At 39.8% G+C, this 25349-nt stretch overlaps 1 protein-coding gene across 1 annotated transcript in view; it reads left to right on the top strand.

Annotated features, from left to right (window-relative positions):
- Positions 1 to 25349, top strand: part of Gpc3 (glypican 3) — a 338287-nt gene that overhangs the window by 287351 nt on the left and 25587 nt on the right. The window contains exon 7 of the mRNA XM_021153008.2: positions 9045 to 9204. Coding sequence (XP_021008667.1) covers positions 9045 to 9204 — 160 coding nt within the window. The remainder of the gene's footprint in view (positions 1 to 9044; positions 9205 to 25349) is intronic.

Raw genomic sequence — 25349 nt, 5'->3', positions numbered from 1 at the left:
CAGACATGTTGCCTAATATCTCTCCTCAGTCCAACATACTGCTTTTTAAAAATAAAGCAAATGATGTCTCTGCTGTTGCCTCTTATGGTTCTGGAGAGGATTGACTGAGAAGACAGATAAGCAAGTGGTTTTAATTATTAAAATAATGCTAGTAGTAATCTAAGAATAGGTAATAGTAAAGGGTTATTCTTCTTTACTCAGCCTATACCTAAAACAATTAAGCATTCATTCTGTTCTCTATAAATATGTAGTATTTAATATATAACTGCAATGTGTTATTATGTGAACTGTGCCACATATTAAGCTCAGTGCTTTATTCAATTTCCATAGTTACACAGCGTGAGAGACAAGTAGGGGTATTACCATGCCTATCTCAGAGATAAGAAACATAAAGTTTAGAGAAGTCAAATAATTTGTAGACAGTAGTGTCCAGATTTGGAGCCAAGTTTTCTGACTCCAGAGTATAAGCCTTTAGCCCCTGATGGTATGTCTCCTCTCTAAGAAAGACTAAAGGGCTGTACAGTTTTAAGATACCAACTGAAAACCCTTAATCTGGTCATTTGAAACCCAAATGCTCTGAAATCCAAAACCATTTGAGTGCCAACCTGAAGCCACAAGTACAAAACTCTATAGCATGATAGATTGTTTCCTGCACAAAAGTAGTAAAAACTCTGTTTGAGCTGTGTATACAAAGCAAATATGAGAGAGAAATGGGTTTTATATTTAGACTTGGGTCCTATCCTTAGGACACCTCTTCATATATTTGAACACATCCCAAAGCCCCTTATCCCAAACATTTCAGTTAAGGTAAACTCAACCTGTATTGGTAACATTACTAGAAATTTTCTAAGATAGTAAATGGCTTCCTCAAACTACAGAGAGCTGTCATCTCAAATGGTTGGAATTCCATAGATGCCATCCTCAGCGCTTCTTTCACATTCCATACACTTCAGTGTTTCCTTACCAAGACCCATGGAAGCTAGAAGTGGTGGGGGGTGGGGGTGGGGAAGAGAGAGAGAGAGAGAGAGAGAGAGAGAGAGAGAGAGAGAGAGAGAGAGAGAGAGAGAGAGAGAGAGTAGATGTGAAGTCTGAGAGATGAGTGTGGAAGAGAGAAGAGAGTTTCACCAAGAGGCACCTATGGAAGCACAGCCTCTGGCAAGCAGTCCCCCCTACTGCTCCCTCAACTAAACATCCTTGGTGCACAGACCTTTCCTTGACTTACTGAGAACATTCAAATGGGTTTTCTCACACTTGAAAAGATCCGAGCCGGATGATTTTCTGGGACCTCGTTGTGTGGCCAAAGCACTTTCCTTGACCTTACTGATGAGGCCTATTCAACAAACCCTTCACCTCTGTTGGTGTGGTGGGGGCTGATGGCCCTTCTCCCCCACTTTTTCTTCTTCTTTGAGATCATTATCATTATCCTGAACAACATAGTTCACATGTCAGAGAACTTAGCACCTTGTCAGGAAATACACTAAGCACAATTTATGTATTTTTCTATGTCCATCCATCTACCTAATGTACATTTATTGAATAATACCTTTACTTTGTGACAAATGCCATGCTAGCCACAGGTAATCAAGGCAGACTGTGTCACTTCTTTAGTCTACTACAAATGCAACAGGGAAATGTATAATTGCAAATTGCAGAAAATTCTGTGAGAGGAACATCCACAGGAATCTAAAATGTAAATTCTGGCACTTTTATTTTTTTATAGACTTAATAGTACTAGCCCCCATTTTTACAGGTAAGAAAGCTGAAGCTCAGCAAGAGTGACTTATACAGCATCACACAGGTAGTGAACTGGCTGGGTAGAGATTTAAATCCATGCTGGTCATATTCCAAAGCTCACACTCTTAACTGCTATGCAGCATGGCCTGCTCACTGTGTAAAGTACATATATAGCCATTAATTCTAGCCTTGTGCATTTGAGGTTCTGGCTTCATCTCAAAAGTGCAGAGTTTCCAATTGTTTCCAATTACTTGTGGCTGTGGTTTGGTGCATTTGTTCAAAGAAAGTGTGCATGCAAAGCGGGGGTCACATGCGAGGCCTCGTGGATGTACACAATGTGTAAATCGTATTGGCATTCCAAAAAGTCCAAGATTCATTGGAGTTACCACATTTGTTTCCCATTAGATTATGCTACTCAAAGACAAACAGTAAAGCATGTGTTTACATTACTGTGGACATGGAGAGCCATGCCCCCAAAACATTCCTTGCAGGTTGTATAAAGCTAAGCACCCAAACAATTCCAAATCAGTTTTTGTGATCCCAGCTTAATAGCTTTAAAATGTAACCTCGATTCCCCACCCCACCCCCCCAAAAAAAATGCCTAGAAGAGGGTCTGTGAGCAGCCAAAGAGACATCAGCTCAATACCCAAACTATGTATCAAACCCCGTATTTCCAGTATCTATTTTATTAGTTATGCTTTATTATTTTGTAAATGTTAAATTAATTAGAGTCAAGAAAGCTCTTAGCTGTGTCGCAACAGGAATGGCATTATTGATTCCATCCTAACTGGCTGTCCAAAGCTTCTCAAAACAAACCCATTCATGATGAGATGGTTTGGTTATGTAAGACACAGTAGATGGAAAGCAAGACAGAAGCATCCAGCGTTATTAAGAGCATAGCCTTATTGCCCCCTTCTTGGTTTGGTTTTGTTTTACTTTTGAAACAGGGGTCTCACTATGAAGCCTCTGCTACTCTGGAACTCCCTAAGCAGACCATGCAAGCCTCTAACTCACAGAGATCCAATTACCCCCCACCCCCTCTGCTAGGGTGCTGGAATTAAGGCATGCACCACCACACCTACTTCTATTGCCCTTTCTTTACTTTCCCACCCAATAGTAAAAGTCTTTCCCATCAAGTTGTAGTTAACACCTAGCCTCCAAGAGAATGTCATAGAGTAGGAAGTTACCAGAAATCAAGGCAACTGAATTAAAAAAGGGTAACCGAACGTCTCAGTTATAGATGTCTTTACCTAACTAGTACGTTTCTTAGAGTGCCTGGGACTTAAGGACTTAATGATTTTTTTTTTTTAAACTAAGATCTTTATCGATCACCCAGTAACTTAGTCTTATATACTCTCTGAGGCTCAGAGTGTTCCCTTGATGAAGAAACTGGGGATGGCAGACTTCCCTGCCACAAAAATTCGAGGGCTGCATTCCAAAGGACTTTGTGAGTATGTGAGAGGACATGTGCTCAGTCCCAGCTCAGTGTGAGGCTGATAAGGCTCTTGCTTGCCCTTACAATCAGGACAGTAACAAGAGGCACATTGTCTGTACCATGTAGACAGATCAAGAGGGGTTTCTCCCATGGGCCTCATTGCAGCATATTTGATCCCTGTAAGAACAAGAAGTATATTATTCAGATCTTTGTTCTCTTGTCAACCAAGCATGAAAAGAACGTTGACCAAATTGTGCTGTCCCATGATGTAGTGCCCCTTTGTGGATATGTATTTAAGAATATGAAATTGATATATTCTAGAAAGCCTGTTTTTTTTTTTTCCTGCACCATGTTTCTAATTTTCTTACATAATTATGTCAGGGTTTTGTTTCCTTTTATTGCATGAACCTGAGTACCCGTTTCTATGCTTACTTTTCAATGTTTGCCTTTCTGATCAAATGAAGTCAATCACCTTTATAGAAGAGGCTTTTCATTCTCCTTACAAGGGGATTTTTATTAACTATGATGGCAAAAGGTCATGATGGCCATACCTCAGGGAAAAGAAAAATGTCATTGTCTTCTACTCTCTTCACAAACTGGTTTGAAGAGTAATAACAAGGATTCCAGCAAGCATAATAATAATAATCATGTACATCTGGCTAGCACCATTCAAGTCCAAAGCCAGCTCCAGAGAGTTTCTAAAAAGCAGGATAATACTGTGAAACCTTTATTAGAGTGTGACATAAACCTTAAATCTCAGTTACTTAGGAAGCTGAGGCAGGAGAATATCTTTGAACTCTTAAGTGTGAGACCAGCCTGGGAACATTCTAGAACCTGACCCCCCCCAAAAAAAAAAAAAAAACAAACAAATAACAAAAGTACCTCATCTGGGGTTCACTCACATTAAGACTCTGGAAGACAGGTGTATTTAGAAATGCAGATGTCTTTGAGATGTTATGAATCCAGCTTAGGACCTCATACCTACCAAACTCTCCGGAACTTACCACTGAGCTACATCCCCAGCCTAGGGAGCCTCATTTCCAACAAGTATCTTAGATAACTTTTATACAAGTTTTACTCTCATTTCCATGGTTGTCTACGGACTCCAAGTACATTCTCTTTAATCTAGCAATCCTACTAAAAGAAATGATAAAAAGTGTGAAGTGATATGAAAACACTTGATGAGAATAACTATGTGTGGAAAGTCAGGCATAACTATAATGCAAACATTCGATGCTGAAAAATGGTTAAGGAAATTTTGATAAATTCCTTTATTGCTGTATGTTTTTACCACACTTCAAATACTATAGTTTTCTTATTCATTATAAGACTTCTATGAGGCAAACACTATTTCTCACATTTTATTTTAGAGAGATTAAGCAGCTTCTCTGAAAATAAAATGTGTAATTGCTGGGGAAACTAGGATTACAACCTAAGTATGCATGATTAGAAAATCCAAGATTTACTACATAAAGGTCATCAATTCAAAGCCTTATTTTTTTAAAAAAAAATACCATAAACAAAATAGAGTCTTTCCTTTTACTTTTCCATATATATGTTGTATGAATCAGCTTTCTGTTGCTATGACAAAGTCCCTGAGATAGTTAACAAATAAAGACAAAGGGGTTTTTTTTGCCCCACTCATGGTTTCACAGGTTCCAGACCGTGGTCTGTTGCTTTTGTGCCCATGGAGAAGCAGAACAACATGGTAATAAGTACATTGAAGAGGGGCTGCCTCCCCCACTTCATGGAAGCCAAGAAGGAGGTTAAGGGCAAGCTTATAACCCAATGTCTTCTTTAAAGGCACAAGCCCAGTGACTTAACTTCTTTCCACTAGATGCCACCTCCTTCCTTACACTTTTGTCCTCTCCCAATAAGGCCATTTTTCTGGAGACTAAACCTTTATTATATGAACATGGGGTGGGGGAGTATTTAAAATTCAAACTCTACCAGTAGTGTGATACATGACAGAAGGTTATGAGATCAAGGACAACATGAGATATATAGTAAGATTCTATCTTAGAAGACAAAGTGAAAAAGCTAGATGAAGAACATAACATGGTACTTTATATATTACAAAAAAAAAGGTTCTAAAATAAAATCAAGATGTAGATATGGTGGCATATTCCTATAGTCTCAGCACTCCAGAGATCGGGGTAGGAGAATTCCAAATTTGAGGCCAAATCTGGGATACATAGCAAGACCTTATGTCAAATCCAATGTATAAATATGTATTGACAATATGCTTAGCCAACTGTAACAGTGGTTCAGACAGCTGAGCAGAGGGTAGCAGCTATAGAAAATGCTGGGTTATGAATGGTCTTTCCCACTATGCATATGTGAATCCATGTGTGGCAGGCAGATGCTTCAGGTTTAGAGCCTGGCTGTGTGGACAGTGGATGAAACAGTCAGATTTGTGTTTTAATAATATTTGACATTGCTAATCACTATTCTGAGCCACAGGCTTATTTTTAAAAGCTGACAGGATAGTATCCTTTGCAAATGACAAACAGTTCATCAACAACACTAAGCCCTTTGTGTTACCTGGGCTTGTGTACCGGTCTCTCCCAATCTTCTTTTTTGTAAAGTAAATACTAAGTCTGAGAGATATTGTAAATAGTGAGAGAACAAAAGAGCTATAGTGTGAAATGGAATTAGCCTGATTGGATTTCTGAGGGAAAGTCAAAGCTGCACTAAATCCATATCCATTTATTGGCAATTCTTCCTCAGACCCATTGTCTTTCTTTCAACCCTCTTCTTCATTCTCTTCAAAAGCAATAGTTTTCCTGGTTTGAATTTGTTTTGTTAGTGTGTGAGGACTAGACTCCTCAGGAGCTGTCCATGTGAAATTACTAGGAAACCTGTCACAGTCACCTTTCCATGCTGGGTGTCTCTCCAAAATGAACATAATTGAAGACCTAAGGTGCTAGCTACCTCCTTGGCAAAATTTTACAGCCTGTTTTGCAAGGCTCACCTTAGTTTAACAGAGCTATCCAATAACACTGGAGACATTTATGAAGGGTCAGAAATGGCCTCTCGAAATAAGCTACTGATTTTAACCAGGGTCATCCGAAAGAGTTTCAGCAGGGCTGGAGAGATGGCTCATTTGGTAAGAGCATTTGCTACTCTTTCAGAGGGTCCAGATCCAGTTCTCAACACCAACACAATGGCTCACAACCACGATAGCTCCAATTTTAGGATATCAGGAGCCATCTACTGGCCTCTGCAGGCACCAAACATGCACATGCCGCACACAGACACATGCATCTACAAAAAATAAAAATAAATAGTTTTTTAAAAGGGGGTTTTGCTATTCATTTCTAAGTTCTTCTACAATAAATCCTGGCTTTGAGCTTTCTTTTTCCTTTTCTATCTGTTTATGGAAGTAACTTTAAAGGTCTACCATGCCACTTCATTTTGTTTCTTCGGTTCCAGAGCACATGTATTGAGTATCAAGTATATGCCAAATAGTTCCTTAAATGCTGTGGGGTTCAAAAACACATAAGATGAAGACCCTAGCAGCTCCAGTCTAGTAGTGGAGAAGATCATAAGTATACATAAGTAATGCCAGATTACATATAGAAAGTGCCATTTAGGGGGTAGAGATAAAAGAAACGCTCGTGGGAGATGGAGGAGGAGAATTGTAATGATCATCTGCCAAGAAGGCTTTATTAAGGCCATGACACTTGGACTTAGCTTGAAAACCTGGAAGCCTTTCAATAGACAGAAATGAACAACAGCTCATAGTATGTTCTCAGTTAATGTTTACTGAAGGTATTAATAAAAAGCTCAAATGTGAGATGTGCTTAGAAAATATCAAGTTCACTAATAGATACCTAACCACAAAATCTCCTCATGTAAAAAATTCTAATGCAAACAGTCCGTGTTATACACAAAGGATGCATTCTTGAAAATTAACACGAAATGCTTATGTCAAAAGCAATTTTCCCATATGAAATAATGGTTAAGGATAGATTTGAAGTTTTAGTTAAACTATAGTGATGCTTGTTATAGCAGGGACTCAGCATTCTCAGAGAATGGTCTGTGGACTCTAGAAGTCCCTGAACTCCAGAGAGCCACAAGATCAAAACTACTTTCACAACAATACTAAAAGTTTATTTGTTGTTTTTACTGTGTTGATATTTGCCAAAGGACTGACTAGGGACCTTTTTGGCACTGCTGTGTAAATAAAAGCAGTGACACAAAAATGCAGTTGTTACCAAACTCATCATTACATATGTTGGCAGGAAAGTAAGTGGCGGTCACCTAAGAGTACTGTTGCTGAAGCTGTGGAAATTACTGAATTTATTAAACCTCAACCCTTAAATACAATTCCTTATTAGTTTGAGCTATGAACTGAAAGTACACAAAGTATGTGTGCCTCAGCTCTATGTCAGTGTGCATCTCAAGGAAACACTCTTGGGAGATTAGTGATGTGACCTACAATTAGCCCCCTTTCATCATTTGTGGTTTTGAATTCCATAGTAGTTTGGGTTAGGAATCGGGAAGAAGTACACATAGTGTGCTTCCATTGTACACCAACGTACATTTCAAGGAACTCTACTTATACATCATTGTCTTGACAAGGAACAAAGAGAGGCTGTCAGCATGAGGAAAATAACTACACATACTTATTGCTAATGATAAAACTCTAGCTTTTATGAGAAGACTAAGAGTCAGCAATAGCTGGCCACACTGTATCCATAGTCCCAAAGCACAATAGGAGATCGCAGCTTGCTCTCTCCTTGTTATCCAGCCTGGGACTCCAACCATGGGTTGGTGGCATCCGCAGTTAGGGTAGATCTTTCTACCTCTACTAGCCTAATCTAGAAAATCCTTCCCAGGCATGCCCAGGGACTTCCCTCCATGCTCATTCTAAATCTTGTCAAGTTGATGATCAAGATAAATCATCACCAACTTGCACTGAAAAACAAAGGGTGGCACCTCGAGGACCAAAAATGGGTGACAAGACAGCAATTGGAGCAGGAATTAAGGATAATAACACAAAGCCTTAGAGAGAGATAACAAGGAAAATAAAATGAACCTTCATTCATTGCCAGTATGGGTCTGTTAGTGGAGAGACATTGGGATGATAAGGAGTCCCACAAAACGAAGCCACATGACTAAAAAGCTATGTCCCAAAGATCAAAAGAAGCATGTCCCTTAATAAGTATATTAGCTATGATAAAGCATAATGATTTAAAAAGCACCTTACTTACTGAAACTTGCAGAAGAAAGATCTGTTTACATTTTTTTTTCCAATTGGTCAAGATACGGGATTTGACAATTGTAAGTAATCAGTTGGAAGTAAGTGCTGTTCCTTTAAGAGACTGTTATGTCTTTATTCCATTAGAAACAAGTGTTGAAGGTAAATTCCATTCTAGTACACTTTCATAAGGGATTTTTTCCTGATCTTGGTAACCTAATAGACTATACATATACTTCACCTGTCAAGGAACTTAGATACAATGTTACAGAAATGTAAAATGTGGTGTATCCTCTGACTTCAGTGTGGTTTAAGTAGACTGGAAGCATAAAGAATCCTGTCAAATGCTGTAAAATTGTCCAGAAGTATGAAGCTCTAAAATATATAAGCAACTTACACATAGTTAAATTTGAAGATGATTTTTTTTGAAATGGAGTCTTGCTATGTTACACAAACTGGTGTTGAACTCTGGACCTAAGCAATCTTCCTGCTTCAACCTCTTCCGTAGCTAGAGCTCCTAGTGTATGTTACTATGTCTGGCCTCTTGAAAGGAGTTGTTTAAAATTGTACGCTTCGTGGTTACACATTCTTCGAACCCTACCAGGAAAAAAACAAAAACAAACAAACAAAACCAAGGAGAGTTTCTATAGACCTATTCTTCTCTTCCAGCTCCTGAGAACCATGTCTGTGCCCAAGGGTAAAGTTCTGGATAAAAGCCTGGATGAGGAAGGACTTGAAAGTGGAGACTGCGGTGATGATGAAGATGAATGCCTTGGAAGCTCTGGTGACGGGATGGTCAAAGTGAAGAATCAACTGCGCTTCCTTGCAGGTAACTGGCTGAAAAGGTTGCTCAGTTGCTTTCTAGACTGCTGCTACAATCTCTGCAGTACACAAGGCCATAAACTCTCGTAGGAAAGTTGATCCTCTTAAAAGGTGAAGCTTTCAGGCAGGTTTTCTACCCCAACCCCTCATCTCTAACCCTGGGTAGACCAAAAAGGCATTGTCCCATTTTTCCTTGTCTAAAAGCAAATTGGCTGATCAGTTGGTTCTTTCTTCCCCTTGAGCCTTCTTGGTTATACAAAGAAATGCTGCCTTGGGAATCTTGTGCAAACCTACAATGAATCTTGGTATTGTGGTGGGGTATATCTCCTGTGTAAGGTATTAGGTTTAATCCCTCACACCACAAAAAAAGGAAGCAGACCAACAATGAAATAACTTTAAAGAAAGAGCTATGGGCTGACCTTTCCTTCTTCAAACAACATGTCTATTTTCTTTTCTCAAAGCACTCTGGTATAGTTACAACATATCACTGTATTGCTACTTAAACACAATAACAATAGAAAAGAGAAATGGCAGGGATGCTGGAGTCGATCGGGAAATGCAAAACCAAAACCAATAACAAATCTACTCGTATTTGTTGTGTCTCCGAGTTTCAAAGTCCTTCCATGTTGACATGCATTCTTCCATTATAAATCCTTCCTAATAAAGCTGGGCTCAGAGAAGTAATGAGATTTCTCTACGTGGGAAATGGACTTTCACTACCAAGCCTTTTCCTCCTCAGCACATTGCTTCTACCTGAAACTCTATTGTCCCAGGCCATCCATTTCTCTCATAGCCTCATTCCCTTAACTAACTGCTATCTAACCTGATCTGGCCCCAAAACATGGTTGCCAGCCAGAGGTCTTATTTTAAGCCTCTTCTTCCCTCTTCTTTAGAGAGAACACACACATCATATCCACTCTCCCTCTTTAAATGCTTTCTTGGAATCAATTCTATTTCATTGAAATCTTGCTTCTTAAGAAAATTTTATGTGCACTGTAGGCATCATTAATTAGGTCCAATTTGGCCAAGAGCAGATGTCCAGCATTTTCCATCTTGCTTGTCCAAAGCACTCTGCCCATTGAACAGCACCTCTTCATTTTCCCCAGACACTCCCCAGCCCTGGAAAACAGCATTTTCCTTTGAGGCTTCTAAGTTTCACTGCTTCAGAACTCATATAAAGTAGAATTGTACACTGAATCCCCTTCTCTGATTCTCTTAATATAATGTCCTCAAGCTTCTCTCATGTGGAGGGTATGGTGGCATGGTTTCCTCTTCCTCCATTTCTTGGATTGTATTTTGTTTTTTGAGTCAACATCCTAGAATAACCTCAAACTTAAGACGTAGCTGAGATTGACCTTGAACTGCTGATCCTCCTGCCTCCAACACCCCTAGTACAGGCATGCACCACTGTACGTACACACACACACACACATACACACTCACACACACACACACTCTCTCTCTCACACACACACACACACACACACACACTCTCTCTCACACACACACACATACAGACAAACACACACCTTGTACTTTTTAATCCATTTTCCTTCTGTACAGATTTAGGTTAGTTCATCTTTTTGTTGTTATTGTTTGCTACTGTAGAGATGACATAAAATCATTACTATCAGGCCACACCTCCATTGGGTCACTAATGTTTTATATCTGACTTTCTCACCATTATCTCTGATTTGATGTGTCAGAAATCAAACTTATGAAATGATTATCTCTAACTGGTTTTCCTTTAATAAGCTCTCTTTCTGAATGCCTCCACACTTCTCTTGGTCATTGAGACTTAACCTAAAGTCATCTTTGGTTCTTTTTTTCTTCCTTGTCCCTCATATGCAGTTGCTCGCTGAATCCATGTTGATTCTTTGTCACTTTTTCTGTTTCTATCACTGCTTCCTGTCATTCCCTCCTCCCAGCCTCTTGCATATTACAATCAAATCCAGTGTTCTCCAGGATTCCAGGGTAAGGCAGGAAGATCGTGAGCCTTAGGTGAACCAATTAGCAAGCAAAGAATTACAGACCCAGGCAGAGGATTCCAACAATCTATCATGTGCAGATGACATGTTAATCTTCCTGAAGCATCTTATCCTCTCCCTAGCTCAGCTGCCTTCGTCCTGTCCCCATTGCTTTGAAGATAAAGCTCTGATCCTCCACAGAATTCTAAGAGACTTGTAGTCTAGCCCTAACTAACCTTCTGGCCATATTTCCTACCATTAGCCATATATACACTCTTTACTTCAGCTTTAAAAGCTGTATTTGTGCCCCATGAACCCCATAAACATGCTGTGCTGGTTTCTATCTTCATACCATTGCCCATGTTTATGTCTATAAAGATAAGCCTCTTTTCTTCCTTCTTAAATCATACCTGACCCCCCACAGCGCATTTCATATACGCTTCAGGGACAAGAAAGTTAGTTTTTGCTAGTGAGTGAGCATATATTGGACTTCTTCTTGCATGTTAGTGTGACTTAGGAAAAATTTCCCTAAGTTTTATCATTTCCTTTCTAATACTCCAACTCTTCACTCACCAAATGAGGCTCATACCCTAACTCCGTGGCTCTATTGCAGGAACACGTCAAGGGAACTGTTAGGTGCCACTAGGTGCTCCATGATTGTTAGCTTCCCTCCTAAAATCTTTTAACACCGATGGATATATGGAAAACAATTCTCTGAATTATTGAAACAAGCTCTGCCAATGCTTTCAAAATATACTCTACAGTGAGTTCCCAGTTCTATGGGGGGCAGATTCGGGACTGATAGTCAGGCAGTCTGATTTAAGAGACTACCACTCTACTCAAATAGTTTCTTTGCTCCTCAGGGTAACCATGAAAATATGAAAATGGGTTTTGTAGTGTACTAGAATTTAAACATACTTTGAAGGCCCCAAATGCAAAATACTATAAAATTCAAACCTTCTGAGAGCCACCACGATGCTCAAGCTGTTTCAAATATTTAGAAATGATCAACCAATAAAGATCACATAAACATTGTATAATCTGAAAAATAATCATCAAAACCTGAAGCACTTTGGGTCCAAGGCCCCCAACCTGTGTTTAGCAACTCTTGTGATCATATACATTATAAAGATTTTCCAGACAACTCACCAAAATGTTAACTAGTTCCAACATTGGTCCTCAGCTCACAACACTGCTCATTTCAACTCAGGATTTCCTGCCTGGAAGCCTTGTCTCAATCCATTTTTTAAAATGTTCTATAGTTCCAAGGCAACCTACCTTTTGTAGGCAGTACTTGGGGAGGGTCCTTGTGAAGGACTTTGCCAAATTTATTTAGATCGATTCCTTGGTTTCCCATTGTTTATATGCACATTGATCCTCTCAAAGGACTCTAGTCAGTTTGTAAGGCATGGTTAACTTAAGGGCTTTGTAAACTGTAATACACTATGCAGAAGGTAGTTAATTTAATTCACAGGGAAAATGATGCCCTGCCTCTTAAAGTACTACATGTGCTTACCCTGATCAGTGATTCTACCAGCCTGTGGTTCCTTGGGTCTCCTTTAAAACAATTCTTGTGGAGAAGAAACTCACTGCCAATCTGTCATGCTCAAGGCACAATAGCTATTTGGAACAACAGGCTATATACACATTGGTTAGCTGTTATATAATTTCACCGAAAATCTGGGTGGATGCCATGTGGTCCTGGTGATTCATCTTCATCCATTTATTTAGTCAACTTGATTTGGAACATGATGTGCATTTACCATTTCATTTAGTACTGCAAATTGCCTCCTCCAGAAAGCAACTTGGGAATAAAGAGCATGGCTTAGAGTCTGTTCAGTTCTCTTGTATCTTCCTTTTGTCCCTGAACAGACTTTTTACATCACAACCAGTGAGTGATCCTATTGGCTGGATTTCCTGGCTCACTTCTTCCTTTCTTTTGATATACTACATGTAATACAGTTCTATTCTTGGGCTTTGTTTCTAACTCCCCTGTGTCCTAATGAAAGTCCCTTTCACTATTTAGGAGACAATTTCTCCATCTGTAACATAAAGGCAATGCCTAAACAATTCTTACAGACTTGTCTACTGCCAACAGTCTGTGATCATTTCTTTGGCTGTCGCTCCTGCCAAGACACTTACAAGAGTCTTTGGGGAATACCTTTTTATGTATTTCCACCTAACTAGCAGGTTCTCTGTTCTCGTCTGTGATATATTGCCCCTATTCTAACCACTCTGACATTTCCAATCAGGAAACTCAGCCTTCTTACAAAGAATTGCCTGCACCTAGTCATCAGCACATTCGTATAACAGGATATTACCTAGAAAAGTTTATATGTGTCCATGCTTTCTGGGCTATATCCACTTTTAAAATTCATCCGAAATTTTGTTAAGTGCTTCTTTTTTTTTTTTTTAATGTTCCTGCCTCTATCCTTTCCTTCTTTCATTCCATCTTTTTCTTTTGGTGTTGTGATTTTATTTTGTTCTTGGATGGGCTAGTTATTGATGTTTCGATGATGTATTTGGTTTGGGGGGGGGGTGGTTGATAACAAAGTTTTCCAGCATACCCCAGGGTAGCCTTGAACAGGCCCCAAATTCTCCTGCTGCAGCTGGGATTGTAGACATGGACCACCAAGCCCAATGTGCAGCAAGTCTTATTTCTGCATTAAAAAATAGAAATTTTGGGGGTTTCTACTCTTTTCTGACTGTTGCCTTAATATTGTTTTTGGTGATGGCTGTAAAGCAAGATCTCACCCACAGTTACACAGTTATCTTTACCCATGGCTTGCCAACAGTACTATGTTTTCCTCTTGGTGAGTGTCTTAGTCCATTTATGCTGCTGTTAACAAATACTTTAAACTGGGTGATTTATAAAGAGCCGCAATTAATTCCTCACAGTGCTGGCAGCTAGGAAGTCTAACATCAAAGCATCATCATCTGCCAGAGTCCTTGATGCATTCTTAGATGGCGGAAGATGCAACTGCCGATTCCTTCATTGGTAGAAGAGATGGAAAGGCAAAAATGAGCAAGTTTTGTATTCTCCCGCCAGTAAGGGACTAATCTGCTGCATGGAAGCAGAGCTCACACATCCTTATCACCTGCCAACATCCCACTGCCACAATACTGTTGCATGGGGAACTGAGTTTCAGGGTGAATTTTGGGGAGCTTTCAAATCACATCACTCATGTACTTTCTCTCTCCCCTCCTGCTTCCACATCTGAGAATTGGGATAACACTGGGTCTTATCATAGAGCTTTGTGGATATTTCAAACAAGAGATACATGTAAAGCATAGAGCTCAGTCCCCAGTACTCCAACACTCAAACCCAGATACCTGCTTTGAAGAGTGCTGTCCTTTTGTTTCTCTGGATGCCGATATGATCTCAACGAGCTTATGGATATAAACCAGCACTGTCTTAGAAACCCACTAGAGTAATAAATTCATAGCATCCTATCACTTGAGAGGTAGAGACATGATCAGAAACTCAAGGTTATTTTCTACTACACAGGCTACACAGCAGGTTTGAGACCAGCCTGGGCCACATGAAAACTTGTCTGAAAATAAAGAACTGGTTTCTTGTTTGTCTGTTTATTCAAAACACATGACAGACCATTTAAATCAAGCAACTAGCCTGCAGCTATATATACTGACCTCTTCCCATTCAACTTGACTTCAAAGCTTTAACCAGTATTAAAACCAATGCAGTACTTTGTATCCACAGATATTTCTTCTCAAAAATGCTTGCTCTGTAGAACTTCCAGTCTCTCGGATATGCACGTGGGGACTGAAAAGGAAACCTGTTCTTTGTTCATTAGATAGACAAGTTTGAAAATGAAACCTAGGCCCATGCAGGTCCCTTTTACCATTCTTCTCTGCTGGGGTTAGGTTGTGAGCTAATCTTGTTAGCTCACCTCCTCCTAGTAGTCTTGTAGAAATGGCTATAGGATTTCTCAACCATAGAACCAGTAGTTCCTTATCAGATATTCTTTCTCTGCAGATAGTTTATATTTGAAAGGTAAAATGACAACTTCAAATAAATATTGATTAGGAACTATTTTAAAGCCACTTACTTTCATTTTTACTTCTATATTTTTTTCTTGAGATAAAATTTCATGTGCCTCTGGCTGGTCTTCAACTTAGTATGTAGTCTAGAATCAGAATCGCCTTAAATTTCTGATTTTTAAAAAAAGATTTATTTATTTATTACTATATCTAAGTACACTGTAGCTGTCTTCAGACGCACCAGAAGAGGGTGTCAGATCGCATTATGGGTGATGGTGAGCCACCATGTGGTTGCTGGGATTTGAACTCAGGATCTTCAGAAGAGCAGGCAGTGCTCTTAACCTGAGTCATCTCTCCAACCCCAAATTTCTGATTTTTTTTTTAAATCTACTTCCCAAATGATAAGAGGACAGGTATGTATGTGCCATCACACTCAGGCTCTTTTCCATGCTTTTTTTTAATAATCAAGTACAACCAACAAGCTTGTGGCATAATAAAGGGATGGACATTTCAATGATGTATTCTTCTAAACTGTCAAGTCAAATCCTCACAAATGTGAGCTGGTAAGCACTGTGTATTAAGAAATTCATTGATGGGTTGGACTTGTGAAAGGGATAAAGCCAGCGAAGGAACTTTATGATAGGCCTTTTATCCCAGGTGACATCTGCAGACAGAGAGCTTTTGGAGGAATGAACCGCCCGGGCTGTTGTTTTAATGGGTGACATGTTGAGTCCAGTGCTGAGCTCAAAATACATTAGAAGCAATACCATATCTATCTACCTTGACCAGTTGGCAAGGAGTTCAGTCATAAACTATAGTAGTTTCCCAAAATGGATTCTGCAGTTTGAGCAAGTTTTACCTTCTCTGTACTCTTTGGGAACATACCATACAGAGCTTTGACACTTAAGTTGCAGGTTGCATCTTGCTAAATAATCTATGTTTGGAACTCTCAGGCAAGATCTTGTATTTATTAGGATATCAGTCCCGTTTAATACATGGCTTCAATGCAAAAGGAGCTAATCTATCTACTAGGAAGTGTATCCTATCTAATGAGAACCAGGACAGTCTCAATACATAGGGCATTGAAGTCTCACATTAAAAAAATCATGTAGTCCAGTGTCAGGGAAACTAGACCTGCTATAAATGTGGTAACTTTTAGACAACATCCCTTAGCTCCACAAAACTTCAGTTTCTGCATTTGTGAACGTGTTGATAGCATGCCTACCAATGTTCATTAGTTGCTGAAAACACGTGATGATGGATAGAAACATATTTATAAAATTATAGAGAAGAGTTTTCATTTTAACTAATCTGACTATCATTTAGTACTATCTGGTTCTAAATAGTTTTTTATTTGCAAAAGCCTTCAACTAAAATGGAAAAGGTCCAAATGTTCTGTCCAGTAATGTTCATTATACATGTATTCTCTTCGCCATTCCTAAAAAGGGGTCATTCGGTTACTCTTTAATTTGTTTTTAACCCAGAGTGGTCTATAGTAAGAAAGTATTTGAACAATGACAACTATGTCTGTTGAGTTGTGCAAATAACCACAGAATCGAAACGGTAGTAGGTACCTACATCTTGAAAGACTCACAGCTAGCTATGGTTTGTTTTCTTTGGTGGGAGTATGACAGTAAGGGCCGGGATAGACAGCTTGTTGGGGAGGGTCAAGAAAGTGCCCTTGATACTTTCCATTATACCTTGGCCTTAGCTACAAACAGCCTGCTTTCATGTCTAGGTCTTTGCTTTTATGGAGTTAATACCTTGGGGAAGCCAAAGGAAGCAAAGCACTATAATAACACTCTTCCCACACACAGATCAGGTGCTTCTTGCTAATAGATTGACAAAACAGCCAATCTCAACTCTCCCTAAGAGCTTTGTTCAGCTTCTACAGCTCACGAGGAAAGACTTAGATGTGAGCTTTAGCGGTGATATTACCTGCCAATTGAGACATATGCCAAGAAAGGAGCCTTCCAAATGTCTTAGTGTTGACTAGGGAGTTACCAAAAGTAAGCTGGTGATAAATGAGAAGAAGAAAAGTAGAAATCTTTTTATAAAGTCACCACAGTTCAACATGTTTTCAGGAGTTTGTTATTTGGCTAAGATTATTCTGACGTTTGATTTTCCAAGTCTCTACGTTGTGAAACTGCACCATAGGACCTTTAGGGTATGATGCCTTTATATCCAGAGAAATTGTGAGGGTTTTGTTTGTTTGTTATTTGTGGTTTCAGTTTGGTTGGTTGGGTGGTTGTTTGGTAGGTTGGTTGGTTGGTTGGTTGGTTGGTTGGTTGATTGGATGGTTGGTTGGTTTGGCTTTTTGAGACAGGCTTTCTCTTTGTGTCAGCCCTGGCTGTCCTGGAACTCTTTAGACCAGGCTGGCCTTGAACTCAGAGATCTACCTGCCTCTGCCTCCTGAATGCTGGGATTAAAGATGTGTGCCACCCAAGGCCAGCATCAAGGATAATTACTGATAATATTATGGTTAATATGAACAACTTAAGATTATTACATTTTGCAAGTATGATTCAACTAAAATATTAATTACAAATTTGGCTACCTGGGTTGTAATTGGTTTCCTCTGTGTGTGTGTGTGTGTGTGTGTGTGTGTGTGTGTGTGTGTGTGTGTGTGTAGAGGGGGAACAATGCTGACCAATTCAGTGACAGCCTCAAGTAAACTTTGTAAGAATAGATAGAAAGGAATGGGAGAGCTAGGGACAGTGCTCAGCTTGTAGGTGAATAGAGGAAGGACCAGTCAGAAAGTGACAATGTCAGAGCTTCCAGCTGTGCTGGCACACAGAAGAGAAGACATTCCTGTGGACTAATATCCTTGAGGGGTCTGGGACAACGAGTTGGAGTGCCATTAAATGGGATGGTCTCACCTGCTCAAATACATCAGAAAGAAAAATGTGGATTTCTACCTAAATCAATGTTGCTGTTGGAAATTTCCCTGAAAAAAAAAATGATAGTGATCTGACAAAATGATCTTTGAGTTTTTCTCAATTTAGGTTTTTTTCTAATTTTATAGATTTTTTTGTTTAGTTTGTTGTTGTCGTGGTCATTGTTGTTTGTTTTGAAACACAGTTATATACTGTAGCCTATACTCACTTCAAACCCATGACAGTCCTCTGTGCCTCAGCCTCTCCAAGGGCTGGGCTTACAAATGTGAACCACCATGTTCAGTTGTTTTTAAATTCATAGTTCTGATAATTTCCAAATATACTGAGTTTTATCTTTTGATTAAAAAAAATCCTAATGTACGTGGCTGATTTTAAGCCTTTAAGGTAAGAACGGGAATGCTAGCATAGACTCTCTTCATTTGTAACTTGTGGGCGGACTTAAGCAGTGATATAATTACCAAGTACATAAAAACAGAGTGGAGGTTGCCCTACAAATGTGAATATCTGCAGGCAGCCTGTGTGTGAGAGCAGGGGGAAATCTCATTAGCACCTTCAGGATGGCTTTCTGAGTAAAGTGATTTGTCCAAGTACCCATGAGCTCCTGGGAGAATTTCAAGCATGTCTTTTTCATCCTATATCTACACTTTTTATCCTGAAGGTGCTAATGAGATTTCCTCCTGCTCGCAGACTATCCCAGATACCAGAATTTGGAGGAAAGCCTCTACTACACTTTTATTTGCTTAGTAATGATATTGCTCATCAAGTCTATCAATGAGCTATAAAGTAGGAAAGTCTGTTTATTCTGGGTCCTTCCTCCCATTTTTACCCTAAGGACTCAGCTGTCAGTCACCAAGCTCACCACCCCCACCCACCACATACACACTCTTACCAGCTTAGTAGATGTCATTTAAGAAACATTTCAGGACTGAGGCAGAAAGATCACTGGTAGAATGCTTATCTACTATGTGGGAAGCCCTGGGTTTTATCCCTAGTATCACAAAGTAAACAGATATTTTAATTATCCATGTGCAGTGCTGGTATGATTTTTTTTTTTTTAACAGTACTGAGGACTTCATGCTTGCCAAGTAAGCACCTTGCCACTGAGCCACATTCCAAACCCTGTGTGCAAGATTTAGTTTTCATATTTGCTTACTTTCTCCCCATATTTGGCAGGGTAGCAAAGTGTCCCCACTCTGACTGTCTTATGAACTGACTCCTCCTTCCAAGGCCCCTCTAGGGTCCCACAGCTGGACCTATGAGGACTGGAATAAGAGATTCCTGTCCTAGTCCTCAAAGGTGACTCAGTCAAGCAGGCAAGTCAGGCAGGACAGGCACTCAGTGAGTATCTGTAAGCAAAGAGCATCAAGAGGAGGGGGGGAAGTACAAGGAAAAATTTGAGAGGTGACAATGGGAGGACAGTGCAATTAAGTATCAGTGTTCGGTCTACACAAGATGAGGATTCGGAAGATGTGGACATGTCTATGGTTTAGCGGTCAGATACATGGGAGATAAGAGTAGAACCAGAAAGGAAGCTGATGGGAGGATGAGCTTTCCTACCCTTTTGGCAATTCCTCAGTGGAATGAATGACTTGCATTAGGAAACAATCAGCTCCTGACTGTAGAGGAGTGTGGGCAGTGTTCATTAAACAAAATATATTTGAAAGATTCATCTAATGGGCATAAAGTGAGTGTGGACTAATACCTCAGTCATCTCCATTTCCAAGACATTGAAAAGCTCTGATGTGGCATGGTTGGACGTAAGTAGAGCACAAGAAAATGATGGTAGAACAAAATAGCTTTTCAACCTAGAAGAGTGGAGAGCAGAATCTCTGGTTATTTGTATTTGAGCACATGTCTCCAATTACAATTTTCTATAACTATTTTTTTCTAAGCAAATGGCTCCTTAAGAGTGGCACAGATTTTACCAGAGAATTCTTTCAGCATCCTGTCACTCACAGCCTGTGGAGTTGTCTTTCTTCTATGAGACAATAGATCTTATTTTCCTTCCTGATTATTTATACTCTTGTGGCCTTCCTGCCGTTGTGTTAGAAGACAGACTTGGAATAATACAGCCACCTCCGCCCCAGCCTCAAGCAATTAGCCTAAATGGCTGAATTATCAAGATCTAGGTTATCTGGTTCACGCTCATTTCCTACGCTGCCCTCTCCAATCTGCTTTTGTTCACAGAGAATAAAGTAGTATATCTCGAGTAATCTATGATCCAGAACTCCCTCTACCAAAGCAATCAAGGACCCATACTTTTTGTAGAATATAATAAAGATACACTACTAGAAAAAGGAAATAACAAAGAGGCCTGCCAAAGATAAAAACCACAATTTTTAATTAAGAGATTCAACAGACCAGAGTATCTGTCGAGATGCTATAAAAGTTTAAGTGCTGACTTTCAGTTTCTGCTATCTTCTTACAGATCAGCAATAAAGAGCAGAGTAGCAGAGTTCACTTCGAGCAGGAAAAAGTAGCTCATCCTGTGTGAATGTCTGCTTGGCATCCCGCCTTACCTTGGTGGGATCTACTCAAAAGCACTCTGAATAGGAGGAGGGCAGTGGTTTACTTGAGTTGTATGGCATGTATCATAAAAGCCAATTGTTAGATTTTCAGAATTTCTGTGAGCCAGTTAGATATATCCATTATTAATAGAGTAAACATTATAAATGTGTAATAAACTAAATTCTATTCAAAGAAGGATGATTCTCCAAAGTCATCCTATGCTAATTACACTGTCTCATTGTCTAACTGTGTCCGTTGTATCTGGGAGGCAGAAATACTGTATACTTTTCCCAGTCGGCATCAAGCGCCAGCACATTTGTAGCTTGATGATGCCTGTGATGGAAGTAGTTACTCTTTTAGAAGTCAGCAAACACAGTAAGTTGGGGCTTGAGTTATTGTTGTGTTCATTGCCTAGAATTGAGACTTAAGGGAGTGACTGGGAAAATGTGAGTAGTGTACCCTGCACTTCTAATTGTGCTCTAGGTGTAGCCACCACATCTTGACTAGTGAAGTCTCAACGGATCCTGTGTTTCTTCACTTCTGAGTTTCCTTAATGTAAACCAGTATAGCAACTCCTATTCTTGTAGAAACTGTATTTGTCAATCAGTTGCAATGTAGTTTAGTTATAGAGGCAAACTTCTGGCAAAGGAAAGGTCAATGAAAGCATTCTGTAGAAACCATTCCCTATATGAAATTTATTATAAATAGTATCATCTATTTTATCTATAAATCATTTGCTGCACATCCTTTATTCCAATAAAACTTAAAATAAAAGGACATACATATTTCTTGTTTTGAGAGCCAGTTGTTAAATATTTACTGGAGTGAGGAGGTGCATTGGAAAGATTTATTTTCTCTGCTTCCTCCTTCTTTCATCCTGCAGGGCTCTTAGTTTAAAGCAGTAGCTCTTTCCACCATGGAGAGAAATTCCTGTCTTTCAAAATTATGCTAACAAATGAAAGAGCTTCTCATTTTTAGTCACTTTGACTTCTAGGAATCCTAGGCTTGGAGACTTCCTTAGCTCTGAGACTACTAACCAGATCCATAAACTTGCTCTTTTCCCAAAGCTCTTTTTTCCTTATTGAGTTTGACAGGCTCCTTCTGAAGTCTCCCTTAACCAATAGAAATCTCATCAGTTCCATCCTCAATCTGGCCGAGAGTCTTGATAGGTCAGCTCACAGAGGCATCGAGGCAAGGACCACTTGGAGGGATTAGCCTCTCTATCAGAACAAATGAATCCTGTGTGCTGCTATTAGCTCTGGTTTCACAGAGACTGGAACTCCTACTATCAGATTACACTTTGTTGGCTTGGTGATCATTTTTTTTTTAAACCATCAACCATATGGGTAGAGGTTGGAAAGAAAGCTAAATTTGGAACGCACCCCCACTCTTCTGTTCAGCATTTCTTTCTTGTTTGTGCTGGGAGGCAATGCATTGCTCATACTCATGTGCCCCACCAATACTCACACTCATGTACCCCACCAGCTAATAAAACTAAGAAATGGGATTCTCCCTCAATGTGGTCAAATAACTGGCTGTTTTCGACATATGCAAGCAGCTGCACGTTAAAAATGGCCAGACTCTGTTCCTGCCCATTTCTGAATCTGCCTGAGAGACATAACACTGAAAGACTAAATCCATAGTGAAAAGAAGCCCAGGGATTTTGCGACTGTTAGTTCATAAGTTCAGGATCATTCTTAGTCTACATCTGAGACACGGCCTTCTAAGTCAGAGAGTTTTAGACTGGAGAGCCATGACTTTCTCTCTCTATTCCTTCCTTTCTGGTCTGTCTTTACTTCTCCCCCACATGTCACTTCATCTGGAATGACAGCTGGAGCAAGACAGACAAACTGAGAAGATGAACAATGATGATGATTTGGGCAGTGGCTATGGAGTCATGCAGATTGTATTCTAGCCCTTTCTAAGTCTAATTACAGAAACCATAATTTAGCTCCAGATTGCTAAAAGGGAGTTTGGAATCAGGTTTAGTTAAGGAGTAAAAGTTGGTATGCCTTCCTTCAAGAAGAGGCTAAAACCTTCTCGGTATCCAGCTAAGAATCTAAAAGATGTCCTCCTTGCTATCCCTAGATTCCAGGGAGGAATGAATGACAGTGAAGCTAAACACTTTAACCTACCCTTCCTCATCTGGCTCCAACCATCTCTAGCCCCGGCTCCCATTAACCCCTACCCCGTCCTATAGTCCAGCTATGCACAAAAAAAAAAAAAAAAAAAAAAAAAAAAACCCTACCCCGCCCTATAGTCCAGTTCTCACAAAAGGTCATTTTAGTCATTCAAGCCTGTCTGGGACTTTGTAAAGTCCTCTGTAACACACATAAAGCACTTAGTCCAGTGCCTTTTCTTTGATAGGTTTCAATAAGAAGTGACTGTTAATATTCTGCACAGGCTGAACTCTTAGACCATAATTATTTCCCCTTCTGAGTCTTTTAAACTCACTTCAGAGGCACCTCTCCCTCCTGGGAAGCTTCTCCCTAGGCAGAGTGCTTTGTTAATATTCTTCCTGGCAGCTTGAGGTCAGGTAACTCCCAGGGCCTAGCTCATAATTAGTGCTCAATTAGGGTCCGTTATATGGCCCTGACCATGCCAAAAAAAAAAAAAAATGAATGGGCACAATACCTGCTGGTATCATATGGTTGGGACTGAGGGAAGAAAAGAAAGCAACAGAAAAGGCATACACACCTAGCCAAAAATTTAGACTATACTGCTGTTCAAGTACTTATCATAGCATGCACAGGGGGTTGTATAAACACAGACAGATACTACTGTGGTTTCCTGGTGAAAAAGTTTAAGTGTGTGTGTGTGTGTGTGTGTGTGTGTGTGTGTGTGTGTGTGTGCGCGCTCGTGCACCTGGATGATAAGAAGGTGGTGAGAAAATACAAGTGATAAGAAAAAAAAGCAGTGAGCCAGGCATGGTGGCGCACGCCTTTAATCCCAGCACTCGGGAGGCAGAGGCAGTTGGATTTCTGAGTTCGAGGCCAGCTTGGTCTACAAAGTGAATTCCAGGACAGCCAGGGCTACAGAGAAACCCTGTCTCAAAAAAACAGGAAAGAAAGAAAGAAAGAAAGAAAGAAAGAAAGAAAGAAAGAAAGAAAGAAAGAAAGAAAGAAAGAAAGAGAGAGAGAGAAAGAAAGAGAGAAAGAGAGAAACGGAAAGAGAAAGAGAAAAAGAAAAAAAGCAGTGGCCAGGATTCAAAGGGGGGGGGGATGAAGATGTACCAGCAAGGCCTACTTATTCAGCTGTGGCAAAATAGTGAAGAAGGAATAGGCAAGGAAAAAGTCAGTGGTCCTACTTTGGAAGATGAGCAGACATCCAAGTTATTCAGCAGAGAGGACATGAAGGAGGTAATGCTGGGTTACAGATACCAATAATAGACCACAGGTTTTTAGAATTTGTAATACATTTATTCATTGAGAGAGAGAGAGAGAGAGAGAGAGAGAGAGAGAGAGAGAGAGAGAGAGAGAGATGTGGAGATCAGAAGACAATTTGCAGAAATCAGTTCTCTCTCCTTCCCCTATGTGGGTGTAGCCTGGTGGTTCTCAGCCTTCCTAATGCTGGGACACTTTAATACAGTTCCTCATGTTGTGGCGACCCCAACCATAACATTGTTTTGTTTTGTTGCTACTTCACTACTGTCATTTTGCTACTGTTGTAAGTTATAATGTAACTATTTTGAGGGATAGAAATTTACCCAAGGGTGGCAACCCAGAGGTTGAGAACTGCTTTTCTAGGGAATCGAACTCAAGTCATCTGGTAAGCACCTTTACACAATGAGCCATCTTGCCAGGCTAGTAGCTCACATTTTGGAGTACTTACTGCATGATTTTTAAGCAACTGATGTAAATCAGACCATTTTACTCTCTCAACAGGGCTGTAGAGTAGATGCTATTATTATTTCTGTCTTGCAGCTGAACTATACAAAGAAGTATAGCATATTGAAAAACAAGCACAATCAAGGACACAAATGGGAACATTTTAGAAAAGGAGAAACTAAAAACCATCCCTGCGTCATTTAAATTAATATGGATGGAGCCAACTAGGTCACCAGGTACCCAACCATGAAGGGGTTTATCAGTTCATCTCTAATGTTTTAGAAACCAGAGGATTTACAGTTCTTGGAAAAGGGCTGTTTCAATGTGCATGAATCCACCCTACCGTCCACATCTGTTCTACTTCCAAAGACAAACACTAGTAGGACTAGAATTAAAACAAGTCTATCCAAATGATGACCTAAATGGCTTCCAAATGAAGCTTCAGATATAAAATACATGTCCTATTCTGAAAAGAAAAAGGAATAGAGGTTGAGGTCTGGCTAGCTTCCCAGCATCCCATGTTACCAAAGTTATAATGAAAACAAGTCTGCCCCGAGAAACAAATGAAAAGGGCAAGGTTAGGAAGGGTATTGAATTTAAAAAAAACCAAAAAACAAAAAAACAAAAAACATCACATGAAGCTCTGTTGTTTTTTCCAGTGATTAATCTTTTCTTATTTCAATAATTGTGCTATGTGCATCTGTGTATATAAATATTTATGCTTGTGCCATTTGTAAAACAACTTCATATTTTCCAAAGCACTTTCTCTTGATCATTTGAATATTACAGGAGACCAATTGCTTTAAGGACCTGGATGTTCCAGTAGCTAGTTGAAGTGTTGTATTTTCATTTTAGTTTCCCATCTGGTCCTCTTAACTAGCTGGGCTATGTTGGGATTGCAGTGGCAAACACTTGCAAGAGTCAGATGCCACAGTCAGGAGAGAGCAAACA

Source organism: Mus caroli, unplaced genomic scaffold (genome assembly GCF_978045245.1).
Source record: "Mus caroli unplaced genomic scaffold, Mus_caroli_1 scaffold_5, whole genome shotgun sequence".
In the NCBI taxonomy this organism is placed as follows: Eukaryota; Metazoa; Chordata; class Mammalia; order Rodentia; family Muridae; genus Mus; species Mus caroli.
This window is presented reverse-complemented; position numbering and strand designations above follow the sequence as displayed.